At 40.2% G+C, this 15,691-nt stretch overlaps 1 protein-coding gene across 2 annotated transcripts in view; it reads left to right on the plus strand.

Annotated features, from left to right (window-relative positions):
• The window catches only part of vti1a (vesicle transport through interaction with t-SNAREs 1A), a 107,710-nt gene that overhangs the window by 10,476 nt on the left and 81,543 nt on the right, over positions 1-15,691 (plus strand). For both annotated transcript variants that reach the window (XM_079214439.1, XM_079214438.1), the window contains exon 4: positions 10,562-10,639. In XM_079214439.1, coding sequence (XP_079070565.1) covers positions 10,562-10,639 — 78 coding nt within the window. The remainder of the gene's footprint in view (positions 1-10,561; positions 10,640-15,691) is intronic.

Here is a 15,691-nt window from a genome sequence, read left to right on the forward strand (position 1 = left end):
TTGAATTGATACATTGGACCTTTTTAAGAGCAACTTGTAAAGGAGGAGAATTTATTTGACTGATATGAGTTAATACAATTAAGATCAGTGTTTTTATTGAGTTTGTCAAATGTGAATATGCCTCAAACAAGGCCAATACATACTATAACTCATGGTTTGTATTTGGTCCCCTAGTATCCGATCAGAATAAACTGTCTTGTTGTGGAAGAACTAATGAATGACTCTTGACTTTACAAAACACAGCTCAGGCTTCATCTTTTAGTTTAGCAATCAGAAGTTTTCCATAAGCCTCTTTTTCTGTTTCCAAACCCCAGAGCTATTTGTTGCCTCTGCATCTGAAGGTCATCCGCGATCCGCTCATCATTTGCAATGAATTAACATCTTTGCAGGGTTCTTGAAATGCCATATAAGGTATAAAGTATTGTGCCTATGTGCATGCTTTGTGTTCTAGGTTAGAGTCTATCGTGTGAACCGTTATTTACTCTTCGCTCGAAGCATACTGTTACCTTGTTCTGTATTTAGAGAACACACCCCAAATATAACCAAACGGAAGAAGATGAGGCTGCTCTTCGTTTAGTTACTGTATGAATTTTATGGACAATTTTTAATTTTAATTAGTGGTCACGGACAATTCAAGGTTGTGGAGACTATCCAACTTTGGCTGATATCAGCCATAAACTCATTAAGTTTGGCACAAACACGTAAAGAAGAGTTTGCAAAGTAATTTATCAAAAACTTCTGTATTCGCTTTAAGAAGCTCCAAAATCAATGCTATTTATTTTAATAATTTTTTTTAAACCAGATGCTGATAATTATATTGCGATTTAGGTTTTGATGGGAGATTTTAGGACCAGTGTACTTCCCACACTCGAAGCGCACTCGTCGTGTTAAATAAATTAGCATTGTTGTAATCCATCTTGAAGGGCTCTAGCTGTTTGCCCCCTGTCCTCGTTATGGTGACTCCTCCAAGCAGACAACATGACAGACCAACATTAGTTGGATGTTAGACATTTTAAATCGCCTTAGGTTGCCTTGGCTTACTTGTTCTTATTAAACACAGAGGAGTGAAGGCAGATTGACTCTTTTCATGGTTTATTGCTTAACAACCCATCAATGACACCACATTCTAATCACTCGTAACTAGTTATAAAAGGACTCTGCCAATTGACGGATTTCCCCCATATATTTTCTCTGAGTGCAGATTTAAGATGTAAACAAATAGATCTTATTCTCTACTTATGAATTATGGCTTTCATTGGGAAGTTGTTGTGCGCAGTATGTCTTCCTCAAGCCCTTTGTGGATTTGTGGCATCGGAGGCTTTTCCATGTCGTCTTCATGGACACGAAGATGGGATTCATTTGTGGATTAGCCTTTTGTCACTCATGTTGAAACCATTTTTTGGCAGCAGCGGGTCAAATCTGGGTTGAAGGACAGTGTCACAATAAGGACAAAAGGATGTATTGTCCAAAAGTTTGTGTTCACGATCAGAAAAGAATGTGAGTGAGACACAAACCAGAGTATCACAATGGGCAGGAGTTCTCCAGTTCTTTTTGTTACTTTTTTAGTGATTTAAAATACATGTATTGCATCAGTTAACCATTTCTCTTGATGATTGATTGACATGTCTTTCAAACTGAAAATGGCCCTTTTGGCAAAGTCCGGGTGGTCACTCCATGACTTGAATAGCACATGCCGTCAATCACATGTGATGAGCCTCAATAGGGATATACAATAGTCTTAACTTCATTTTCCACTGCTACTATAAAAGTGTATTCTAAAATATAACAATTTAAAGTGGTTATTGCCACTATTAATGACCACTAGAAGAATTATAGAGACTAAAACCATGCTGCAAAAGCACAAGTTCTTACACTTATTTTGACCAGACCTGATTTTAAAGTTTAGAGAAATCCCAGTGCAAAATCTTCACAGATAAAATATGTTAGCAAACCATTTTTATGAATATGATAAGTGTCCCAGACGGAGGAGTGAGAATACATTTTGAGGACATTTGCTTTTCTGTCATCCTTATGAGTTTCATGGTCATTAACAGGATGAGTTCTTGTCAGTAGTCGCCTCGCAGAAATCACATAGCATATCATTTGTAAGCAGATCACCCTCAACTCCCTCTCCCTCTCTCTATGTTAACACTTGTCTGTATGGGTGAGGTATCTGCATTATGCCTGGAGCACAGGTTTTGTTTGGCAGTGTGCAAATTCGGCCGTTATCCTTCCACGCGATCGCTTCCTCTCTCGCTTATCTCTCCTGGCCCCTCCAAAGTCGCCGTACTTCCACACACACTGACAGCGATCAGTATAGCTTTCAGACGCTCGTCTGGCAGAGTCTGCCATGAAGCGATGGCCCTCCCAGGTCCCCTCGCTGTCCTCGGGGCTTGTGTGATTGAGTGACTGGAGTGAGTGGGGGCCAAAGATAATAAGGGGGGAAATATAAAGACATGGGGCGATGATGTGATAACACCCCCGTCCTCCTCCTTCCTCTGCTCCCTCTTTTTACACCCCTTTCCACCTCCCCATCACTTTTCCCTCTGTTCTTCTTTCTGTCCTACCCCCGATTTCCTTGCACCGAGCCTGTCCCACGCAGTACTGTAAACCAGAAGTGACATGTGACACCCACTTCCCAGTGATGTGCTGACAAGCGGGTACTAGAATAGGTGACACTGTTTTCTTTTTTTGCCAGACTGGCTTAAGTATGGTGAAGGCATTCATGAAGTATTTATGAAATATATTATGAATCATTGGGTCTGTGTTTTTCCTCTGTATTTTAGGCAGTGGCATTTGCTTTTTAATAAGTAAGCCTAGGAGAAGGCGAGTGTGAGGAAAGGGGTGAATAGAGGAAGCACTCTTTACATTGCATCTTTACTGGCGGTTCTTTATAGTTAAAGCTTCATGTTTACAAATGTTTTAACCCCACGCTCGCACACACATGCGGACACACAATTAGACTTAGTTCCTACCTCTCATCCTAAGTGTTTCTAATGAGGGAGCGTGTCACAAAGAAAGGGAACGTGTTTTTGCTCTCAGCGACCAACAATTTTGCCTCTTTTTTTCTGGTGTTTTTGAAGCCTGCAGTGGAATCTGGCTGTGGCCTTGATCAGAATTACATTGTGGAAGATGAATTAGGGTTTCTTTTTCAATTATCCCAGAGGTTAGCCACCATTAGAGCATCAGCCTGGTCCTGCAGTGAGACTAAACTCTTTATTTTTGTTCCCATCATTACCATAGAGCACTTGTTTGTTCTGCATTGTGAAACTTTTTGTACATTCTGTCTTTGTACGTTTTTTTTTTTTTTTTTCCAGAAGTGATCTGTTTCACATAAAACATTCTCTGCTTTAAGTGGTTGTACCAAATGGCCAAGAATCTTAAATATGAAAAAACATCTTTTGCCCATTTCAGAAAACAATCATTTTAAATAGCTCTTTAAATGGATGGGATTTGTGTACTTTTTACTTTAATTTTTATATATTCTGCTACTCTTTCTTTTGAATAATGAACTGCAGATGTTGGGTTTTTGTGAATTACTCAACTTACTTATGCCTGTGATGAATATAGCATGTTCTTTTCTGTATACTTTAGTTTTTTTATTCTGCGTCAGATGTGTAAACAAGTCTTCTCTGTAGCCTCCAGTTGGCAATTTCCCCGAAATTTTTGTAACTACTTTTGTAAATTCCAGTACAAAACCTGCGGACTCCCAGGAAACTGGTAAGTGTATTGGGAAGTTCAGGAGGGCACATGTTGGAAGGGCTTTGGAAGGGGGCCTTACTGGCCTCATCAGCATTTGAATGTGTTCTGGCTACTGAAATAACAAAGTATACATAAATATATAGAGATAATGATCTGGCTAAGTCCCTATATGTGCTGCTGTATTCTTATGCTAATGATGGAGCTATTCAGCGCCTACAATGGTCACATTACAAGTAAAGGCAAAGCACTGAAGGAGATAGTCTTCTGTGCGTGTCCACTGACGGACACGCACATGCTCAGCAGGCCCGACTCCTCTCCCTTTGTGTCTAGGTTTTTTTTATTTTTTTTATTACATTTTTCAATTTTAGATAACACTCCAAGAATAGACATCAAACAAAAATGAATCATAAATCGAGGTCAGGAGTGAACCTCTTTCCAAAGCAGAGAAAGGGTTAAAAGTGAAGGTATTTCTTTCTTTAAAAAAGATGGGAAGACTGATAGGAGAGGAGCTCTTCTCAGCAGAGGGTTCAGTGAACCATATGTAGGTAGCCACAGGCTAATGGGCCGGTTGGTCCCTGGCTTGCCAGGTATCCTGCATTGCACATCTCCGAACACCCCCCTTCCTCCTCCACACACACTTTCTCTCTCCTCGTCATCCTCCAACACCCACCTCTCCCACCCCTCCCACCTTCACTCTGTGAAAATCCCTCCTCCACTTTCCTCTAATCTCACCTTTTTCTCTGGTGCTGACCCGGGGAGGCCCACTTTATTCCCCACTGCACGCCAGAAGCCAGCGTTGTGATCGGAGCCCGAGCCCCTGTGCCGGTTCCCCCTCTCCTCTCCTCTCTCCTTGCCCTGGCTGCCCGCCTCCCCGACGGCTCTGCTCTATTGATTTACTCCTCCAACCAATGCTGTCTGTCTCTGTTTTGCACCACCAGCACCTAGGTCCCTCATCTCTATAACCCTCCCTCTTTCCCCATTTTCTCTCTTTCCCTCTCTTGCTCTCTTCTTTCTTTCTTTCCCTTCATACTTCCTTTCTGTCTTTCTTTCCGTCCTCTCCTACACAACCATGGGCTAAGAGAGAAAACCTGAGAGAACACGGGAGACGGAGGGAAGGAGAGATGGAAGAATGGGGGTGTGGGAGGGGAAACGGGGCCTTTGATTTTTCATTAGAAGAGCTTCCATATTTTAATATTGGGTTTAATCGGGCCCTCATGCCTTAAAGAAATAACCATTGAGAGATGATCCCTCGGCCTTCAAAAAGTATATGGCGCTTCTTCAATCAAAGCCCTCCTTGAATTTGCTCTTTTGTTTGGAGTTCACTTGCAATCCTCCCCCCCCCTCTCTTCTCTTGCCGCCTCTCGGCCTCTCGCTTTGTGGGTACAGTCGTTAGGCTTATTGACTGATCTCAGCTGTACTTAGCAATAGAAATGACTTTGACAGGGAAATACACCACCGGTATCACAGAGGTACAAGCATGAAAGGGCCCCATCAGAATAGTGCACTCTCTCACCAGCACACAGCGAGGTATTTATCCCTCAGATAAAATCTTGTTTACTTGTGGTGTGATATTAAATGATTTCTATAGATCCAGTGATAATGTCAATGAGCAATTTGCATACTTAAAAATAAATACATAATTAAACTAATAAGATATATATTTTCTTACAGTTGTGACTGATCGGGTCAGTTATTTTTAGTGACATAAGATCTTTTTAAAGCGGGTACACTCTGTCACCCCAAAAGAAGTCTCGTCACCTCATACCTGTTTAGATATGTCGCAGGCTCATTTATTACCTCGGCTCTGTTGATCATTCACCTTTTTATTTGTGTTTTCGACAATCGCTTCTCTGAGACTCCTTCAGGTTTTTCGTGGCAGTGGAACACAATGCTGTGTGCGTAGAAGCCACCGAAGCACCAACCTGTGAGCTAATGAGAGGCCCCATGCTGTTATCTAAGGCTCTGGCTTCTCTACCACTGCTGCACTTCTATTAGGGGAGAGAACACACACCAGGCTACCGCTCACATATGTTGTGCGCGTACGTTCTCTAAAGGAGGTTTCCCCGGGATGCAAAGGCTCGTAGAAAGCCTCCGCCGTGCACACAGTGGACCCCGTGCACGCATGTGAACTCGCACAAAGACACACAACAGTCAGAAGTGGGGCATTCGATGGCACCAAAGACCACAATAAAACAAAGGCACAAATGACACCCTCCTGTGACAATCCCAATTGTCGCTTCTTGCCTTTGTCTGATAATATATCAAATGCATTTAAAAAGAGCACTTACTTAATTGAACAACCTCTCCCAATTTGTTTGTGTTAAAGGAGAGTGAAAGACACTAAACAACAATTTGTTTGCGTGTGTTTTTTCCTTTGTGGTGTGCGTGTGTGTGTGCGTGTGTGCGTGTGTGTGTGTGTGTGTGTGTGTGTGTGTGTGTGTGTGTGTGTGTAGCCCCCTGCCAAGCAGAGATGCATTATTTAAGATGCTGTTGTGATACTTGTGCCTGCTTAAAGGTCTCCGCTTCCTTTTAACGCCGTGCCGCATCGGTCCACCTCTGCCCCCACTTGTGGGGGGAACCAGAGTGAGACCCGCTGGTACTGGTCCACGCATCACCTGGGAAAATATCACAGCAGGGGGTATGGTGGTGAGGAAGTGATATCGATAACCTTTGAGCTTAGCACACATTCTTGTGAACATAAAGACATTTTAGGACCCAACTTTATTGTCATTTCATTGCTGTCTATAGACTTTTGTCTTTTTCAGTTTTTACAAGATATTCAAGGATATCAAACCTTTTTTGTTTATTTGTGTTTTTATGCCCACCTGAAATTATTAAAATAGCGTTTTCATATGTTCCCATAATTTAATGAGCAGCTCTAACGGTTAGGAAATAAACGGGTCAATGCCAGTTTCAGACAAGCACATGGAGCTGAATATAAGTGTTATTGGGTCTAATTTTTGAAATGCCAAGCTGTTTTCCTACTGGTGCAAAAGCCTGTAATGGTACATAGTGTTGTAAATTGAATATGGTTAATTACTCTTCCCGCTATGCCACCAGCCGTGTGTGCAGGGCGAAAAGGAAAAGCTTGGGAAAGTGGAGGGAAAAGGCGTTTGCAGAGGAACTTCAGGGCCCCTCATTACACTCTCCCCCTGGGTATTTTTACGCCTTTTATTTCCCATCTAATGAACTGTTTACATTTTTGAGCTTTCCAGGAGCCACAATTATTTGCGCTTGTCCTTGTGTCACTCGCTGCACTTGGGGAAAAGCAAGGAGGAGAGTTGGAGGGCATTGAAATGTGTATGTGAATCTTGGTTTCTTTTGATTTTAATTATTGCAACTTTTTTTTGGAGATGGGAGAACCTTTCTTTTACATTACAAAGATCGTTATTGTTGCCTGCTTGAAATTAGGAAAGGTCATTGTTTTACGATCATCAATACGTTTTCTTGAAACGGATGTTTTTTAAGATTCCTGGACAATATGCCCATATACTAGAAAGAAATTGTGCACAAATGAAATATCCATATATTTGCTATAATTAAATAAATATCATTTTCTGCTCAGAGGTTCATGCCAAACTGATTAGCATATCTGATATGAATTGTTATGCATGCATATGTAATTACATTTTGATGGGTAAGAAGAGTAGCTTTTATTTCGTCTGCTATCCATGTCAACAGAGGTAAAACGTGTGTTTTTGACAGGACACCACCACCTCCATCGCTGCTTTTGACGGGATGAGTGGAGTTTTAAAGGCAGGCCACTTTGCATAAAGTTAAGATGTACCTTTGTACTTTTCTTGTGTGCTTCCGGGAATAGAAGCAAATTCTCACCCAAGATTAAAAAAGTGACAAAAGACAGACCTTTCAAAAGGATTATAAAAAGATCTTCTTCTTTTTTTTTTTTTTTTCTCTGAGCAATAAGGTATCTTCTGAAAGCGCTCATTCTTTTTTAGATTACAAAGCCTGATTAGTTGGTTTCGCCTTAAGATGTGGAGCTCAGTTTCTATATACTGTAACTATATACATGCATACTGTTTCTATGGAACTTGCATCTGATATCTGCGTTCCTCACCTCACGAGTGATCCTGTTTTTACGTAGCAATAGTTTGCTTAACACCCTAACTTATAATCAAAATCTGTTACTGTATTAAGCAGTCAATATTGCACAGCTGTTTATGCTTTACATCAAATGGTAGGCAGTAATCACTTAGGAATCTGTTGTTTTCCTGAGGGGGAATACAAAAACTGGAGTGTATACTGTAGGTACAGGGGAAGTAGCGGCACACTTTCATTTCAATGACATTTTCCATTCTTTATACTTTCCTTTGTTATCTACGCTGTTCTCATTGCAGAAACGCTTCATACATTCATCTGTAACAGACAGCTATTTAAGAAATACCAAAAATCCCTGCATATGGTTTGAAGGCGACGTAAGCCTCAACATTCAAATCAATGCTTCTCCCAGGCTTCCTCGTCTCAATTACTGGTGAAGTCGTCTTTCCCCCTAAGTTGCACTGCAGCTCTTTAAGATGATTGTCGACTTAAATGGAATATGTGGGTGTTATCCTGGCAACAAATATGTGTGTGCCTGGTGTACAAGTGCACATGCTGCCTTCAAATTGATGCTTATTGTCTTTCTGGTTTTGTTCAAATCGGAATTCCTTTTAACATCTGACAGCAGCACAGTGACCACTTATTCACATTAAATAATGCTGACATTACACTTTTTTTATTTGAAATCTGCATAAAAGTTACATTTTTACATTGTCTAATTTTAGGGACACAATACGATCACTTTAATTATATATATATATATATATATATATATATATATATATATATATATATATATATATATATATATATATATATATATATATATATATATATATTACAGTGTTTGCAGACATTTCAACAAAGCAGGAGTTTCAGCAGAAAGAAAACAAGCAGTAATTATTATATTAGATATTTTTATGTCACCTATATTTGTCATAAAGCAACATATTTGTGTTATTGTTATTTTAATCAAAAGAGTTAAACGTAATTAATACATTTATGAATCACACTTCCCTAGTTTTTCTAAATATTTTTGGAATTTGCTGTTACATAAGTGAGTGATTTTGACAAACTTAAAAGTTAATAACTGAGCTAAGTGTATGGCACAATCCCAAAACAATTGCGCAAACAGACACAAAAAAGCACATTTTGACATAGTGCGTGTTGGGGTGCGGGGCAATCCGTGCTGCCGATCTTCTCTTTTCCCCACAGGGGGCGTTCTGTGGTGGGCTTAGGTCCCCGTGGTTGAGTATTGTTTGGGAGTGCTCTTTATCTGCTGGGTTTTGTGGTCTGGGTCAATCAGACCCTCCGTCTTGTCAGTAATTACTCCAGAGAACTGTGGCCCTCACCACCACGATAATAACAGCCAAATCACATCAGCCATGACTTTCCACTCAGTGCGCCAGATTATGAGGAGAGAGAAATAAAACATAAAAAAAAAATCAGCTGACTTGATTGTGAAGGGTTCCGAAGTTATTTCAATCAAGAAACTTGATATCATCACTCATGAGGTTAGAATTGTCTTTTTCAAGTTGGATTTGTGCTTCTCGTACTGAAGGGAGCATCAAAGCCCTCCATGCAATAGCTTCTGCAAACTTTAACTGATAATAGAAAGATACTGGGAAAGGGATATTGTATTTGAGGAAAAGAATGCCCCCACCAGGTAATTGGTGTTCCTTGACTGATTCTCTTACTTTGTTTTATTTATTCAGAGTCGAGAACTAAGTAAATATAGAAAATAGAAAGAATTTGTGTTGAGAAAGTGATATTTTCATTCCTATGCTGGTGTACGTCTTTGATTTTTACCCACCTCCTGCAGCCCACCTAGAAACCCTGTCAAGGCAGTAGTGAGAGAAAGCGAAGGAGGCTTAGTAAACACTTTCTGTGTCTGCTGCTGGTGTGTATTTAGTTTAGAGGGCATGCCAAGAGGCGGTTTTTCCATGGGTCGGGCGTCTGTAAACAAGCGGTACAACGGCAGCCCACTCTTCGACAATTGGAGGTGGCACACTCTGAAGTGTGTATGAAATGTGTGTGTCTGAGTGTTTGTCTTTTTAGGCATTTTTTTTTTTGGACATGGCATTCCCTCTTATTCTAGCCTATCTGGAGACGGAGCGAGTGAGAGAGGGTTTGTGTGTGTGTGTTGGAGAGAGAGGCAACCCCAAATCCGATGGGCCACCAATGGGTGATGAATTATTCCCTGTCTGAGTCTCAGTATTGGTGTTATCACAGAGCCTGCTACTGCACTGGGATGACAGCGGTGACAGCCCCCAGAAAAGATTTAGCGCTGACAAGTGATACTTCCTCATAATACATCTCCCTGGCCCTCTCCTCTGTCCCCCTGTTCCACAATCTCTCCATGCGCACAAGATGAGTTTTTTTTTTTTCATCCTTCAACTTATATTTATTTAAGTGGGCAAGGTGGTGGGGGGGTCTTTGCCATCACTTCTGTGGCACAAGTGCAGTAGGTACAGTAGATCACCTTGGAAGGAGGCATGGGCACAAACCCAGACATACTTGTTTTCAGTATGTGTGTTGTCGTGACACACACACACACACACACACACACACACACACACCGAGAGAGAGAGACGCTCGCACACACACACTCACAAGCTGCATGTGTATGACTCGGTTTGTCACCAAGTTCCATTAGGGGGCTCTCGTGCTTAAGGAATGCCTGTTGTGTTCTTGCATCAACAACAGTACTAAGCCATATTTCCCCACTTGTTTTCTCTTTTTGCTTTCCCTTTCCCTTCTCTTCTTCTTTTTGTCCCTCTTCCTCATCCTCCTCCCCCTGCAGAAAAGGTCACGTATTGCCTACAGTGATGAGGTGCGCAACGAGCTCCTGGGGGATGAAGCCAGCTCCTCGGAGAACCAGGTGAGGTGCTAATCAGGGGCCCAAACGACAGCAGTGTGGGTGGCTGACTGGCCCCAAGGGTGAGGAGGTGGGCCCCTCGTAGTGGCCATCGAGAGCTGAAACCACCGTATTGTCACCAAGTCATGCGGAAGCAACACTGTTTAATGCAAAGCTGGGCTGCCAGCGAGTGGGCTCAGGGCATGGGACCAGTGTCAAGCCAAAGCCAGATTGTGACCGACGCACATGCACAAGCTTACACACACGCGCACACATGCACACCTAAACACAAACGCACTATCCCACACAAATTTGAATCCTAAAACCCGGCCTCCTCACTCCAACCGTCCCACAGCTGTTCTCCAGCCGGGTGTAGACTTAGGCCAATAATAGATCCTCCATCGAGACACACACACACACACACGCGCGCACATGCACATGCACACGTGCACAAACGCGCAGGATTTCTGAACGTTGTTCTCCGGTCTTTCTTTAAACTCAAAGGGTGGCGGACCTGCACAATGCAGATACTCAAAATAAATAAAATAAATAAGAATGCTGGTTCCCATATTGTTAACGGACATTTTACAAACAGTCACTGAAATATATTTGGTGCAGTGCTCCATGCAAAAATGATCCTTTCACCCCATAATATATATTTTGTATAATTTAATATCAGCCCTTAATCAAAACATTCTCATTCTATTTTACTTGTTTATGGTTTTGATCTATTAACTATCAACAATTCACAATTGGTTAATTACCGATGATATTTTGTTTGTCAGTTCAGCCTGTTGAATTCAAGATATATAAACAGCAGATAAAGACCACATATGTGATTTTTATTCATTGTCAGCAATGTTGACAAAAGATTCGTTGGGAAAGTGGCAATGAAGAAGAAAAACAATTATCTTGAATTGTGATCTTAATTGCCCAAAATATGCCACATGTTCTTTTTAACTTAACTTGTTTTGAATAAACGTAGAGCTGCATCAAAACAATGATACATCAACGGATTCAGCAAACAGCGTTTTAACATTTGAGACGCACTTACCTATTGCTCACCTGCACAGCTGCCACTCATACGCAGCCACACTCAACTATGACCAAACGTCTTTTGACTAATTATATATTACCTTTACAATCGGCTGTCAACTTGCAGGGGTTACTGCGTCTCGAGGCACACGCAGTCTCACACACTCGCATGCAAATAAATACTTTGCATTTTCACAATCAAACAATAAAAAAGACAAAGATGAATACTCGAATGTATATTTGCACATTTAGTCCCACATGTGCTTCATGTGTGTATATTTAGACAATGCACAGCTAAGCAAAGCTAAATAAAGTTGTCTGTTTTTTTTTAACATTTCCCTATTAGCATTTCAATGATGACCCATGAACTACACATCTTAGCAACATATGTATCAAGGACCAAGATGTGTCATTGAAATGCATATTCCCCGCAAATTAGCAAGAAACAAAAGTGACTGACATTTTCTACAGAAGTTGGAAGGAGGTTTGCTGTCAGAAATGTCACGTTTGAGATTATGAGGACTTCTATCAAAATCCTGTCATCATCCTCATTTCATTTCAAATCTTATTTCCCTTTCATTAAACATTTAAGTAAAAATATTTAAAAGTAATATTTATTAATGTAGAATTGACAGATCTTAAAAGAAAATCATACACAAATGTATCAGTATAGCATTCATATAATGTAATGATTATTATGATATTCTAAATTGGTAAAATTGCTGTTTTTATTGTTGTAATTGTTGTTTTTTATTATGATTATTAAATATAATTTTATGTCAAACTATTCTATTCCTGAATGAAAACATTAACATGTTATTTTGATCCATGCATGCACATGTCAGAAAAATTAGAGGTATCAGAATGTGACATTTAACTCTTTGACGCTATCCATAACTTAATTCTCAGTTCACATCAAAAATAATATTGTAAATTATGAAATGTTTATGAATAATAATTACATCAAATTAATATTAAAGCTATAAGAAAACATAGTAATCTTCTGGAATTTAGGCCAAATATGCTGCCCTTTTAAAAAAATATACATGACCTTTTCCTTTTTTCCAATTTTATTTTTTGCAAAAATATCACCACGACTCTAAACTTGAATATGTTTAAAAAATACAATATAAATTATTGCATTCTGAAAAACACTTTTATAATTGTCAATTCTAATGTCTGAGGTGAAACTTAAAACATCGTATGACAGTAATATCTAAAATACACAGAACGCCTGAGAAAGAATTCATGCTGGGGCCAAAAGTAAATATATGATATACATTTTCCCTTTTTCCTCCCAGGTGCCGTGTTTACCACATTTTCATTTTAAAACTTGTGGAGATAATACTTGTCTTGGTCTTGCTGTGAGTGGAGTACTCGGAACTTCAGAGTTTTTTTTTATCTAACGAAACGTCGGCGATAGGAGAGGGGAAAAGATGGTGGGGGCCGGGGCAAGTCGGTCAATTTAATTCCTGACGATCTGAAAGAGGTCAGGATCATTTCATATAGCCCTGGCTGAGCAGATCATTACCAGTCACAAATCTGTTGGTTACATGGCAAGGATTTATAGCTAAGTAAATAGGGAACCGTCATAAGTTCTGAAAATGGCGTATTGGCCCTGCGATAATGGCTAAAGGACGATTTAATAGAGTTCGCCATTTATTCGTTATCTGTATGCGGACAGAGACTGAATTGGCACTATCACTCGTTTTTTTTTAATAATGTGGTAGGCTACCATTGCACATTTTCTCCTTGTTTCCTCTGCATGCAACACACGCACAAATGTTGGTGTGTGCGCACACACACCGACACCACACACACACACACACACACACAGACACACACAGGCACAGATGCCACACACAAAGCAGCAAATGCGCGCACAATTTTCACACACGAACACTATACGGAATAGTTTCGATTTCAGTCACAGCAGAAGGCTTGGCCACAAGAGATTGTGCTGGTTTGAGCCGGCATGGACCAGATTTTACAGGCTACAAAGGAAGCAGATTACCACTTGTATCGAATTCCGTATTGGATAAAAAAAATCTTTTGTTTGAAAAAAAAATTGCTGATTATCATAACAGAAAAATTGCAGCAGTGCAATTTTGAATACTGGCTGGCATCACAAAAACACAAGGCAAGGCGCTCATGCAGGAGTAATTATAACATTTACAATATTCTGTATTTACCGCTCTATATCTCTTGAGCAACGTGAGCATCGTTGGATTTGCTAAAGAATGGATGCCAAAGAAAAATAAAGCGACACAGGAAGAAACAAGAAGCCCGGCTCACCATGCCCATCGTATAGTTTTAACAAATCCTCCACGAGGACTTGCAATCAGTGAGGCAGCACAAATGAGCTAGAACAAGTTTTGTTTGGTGCCCATTGACTGATGGCTGAGCCGGGGTGAGGGATCGCAGAATCTGCTGGGTTTTTTCAAGCCCCAAATAAGCACATCCACAGTGTAGTTTTAAACTTTGGCCTCTTCAATAATGCATTCTTAGTGGGGAGTTGCTGCTCGAGTTGGAAAAGACAGTTTCCACTCTTAAGTGCGTCTTGTTGCTGCCGACATTTTCAAGGGAAAGAAAAAGAAAAACATGCAATTATACTTGTTTACCTCCCACATTACAGATATGAACAATATTTTTATATTTGCAATAGTGCAGTGAAGCACACTGTTTTTTGATTGGTGGAAAAACTAAAACGACGCTAGAACTATTTTTGAGATGCCTTTTTAAAAAAAAAAAAATACAGGAGGGAGTGCAGTGACAAATGCAAGATTGTAATGGGCGAACTACTTGATATGTGTTTGTGTTTTATATAGGATAGATTCCTCATGAATGTATTACCATTTGACACATTTCTTCGAGTGTAATGTAAATGTAAATGTATGCGGTACAGTATTGCTTTTTTGTTTAGGATTTCTGGATAATAAGTGCAAATGTTTAATGCTAGTTTTTTTTTATTTTTTTATTCTCGTCAGTGCTGGTAGGAGGAGCTGGTGTTTAAGTTTTTGACCATCCAACCAGCAGTTTTTACCTTTACCATAAAGTCAGCAATCATGTTTTTATTTCTAAGAACTCTCTTTTTATATTATATAAAAGTATTCCAGGCTCACACAATTCAAATAAATAGCACAAGTAACAGTGGCCCTGAGCCTCTCCTCAGATCTCCTTATCATTAAGGTTGGTCAAGAAATGTGGATAAAACAATAAATAAAAGACGTCTCTAAAAGGCTTACAAATCAAGAAATGTGTCCTTCCCCCTTTTCTGCCAACCGTGTTGCATTCCCACGATAAGCCCCAGCCGTTGCTTTCCTTCTCTACAGCGCTCAAGAAGAACAGGCCAGGGACGCAACCTTTCTAATTGTGATTAGGCATAATTAATGGCAAATGGGATTATTTCCCTCCCTCAAATGTCTGATTTATTATCAGAGATGCAAGGTTTTCCAGAACTGGGAATAGGAATAGCATTTCTTATTTACTTCCCTTTTAAATTTCCTATTCTCTGTCATCAAAAATGTATAGCTATGCTAAGATTCATTTTTCATGATCTGTGGCTGTCCCAATAATACGCTGCACTGTGTGTATGTACAGCGGTATAGCCTCACATGGCTTCCCATACATAATCTAAATGCACCTTCCCTGTAAGCGTAAACTGCATGAAATACCGACAGGATATCAGCATTGATAAACAGTGGCTCAGCATTTCTCCAACTCGGCTCCAAAGGACACACATTTCCTTTTTATCCCCTTCCAGAGAATTCCGCAAAATGACAGATCGAGTTTAAAATGTTGAGGAAAAATATTTTGTAACTGTGCTGACTATATTTTACACACTTTCGTTCCCCTTTCCTCTTGCTATATCAATTTCTGTGATGTGACTTCCTTGATAATGTTAGGTGATATTGCAAGTCGAGCGATCCATTCCCTCTCTTGTTTAATGTGACAGCGCCAGGACTTGATCTTTGTTTGTTCAAAAAAGTCAGCCCGAGCAGCGTGTTTAGCTCCGTTTAATGTGTTTGTCTTGTGATTTCC

The sequence above is a fragment of the Taurulus bubalis genome (assembly GCF_910589615.1).
Source record: "Taurulus bubalis genome assembly, chromosome: 2".
NCBI classification, from domain to species: Eukaryota; Metazoa; Chordata; class Actinopteri; order Perciformes; family Cottidae; genus Taurulus; species Taurulus bubalis.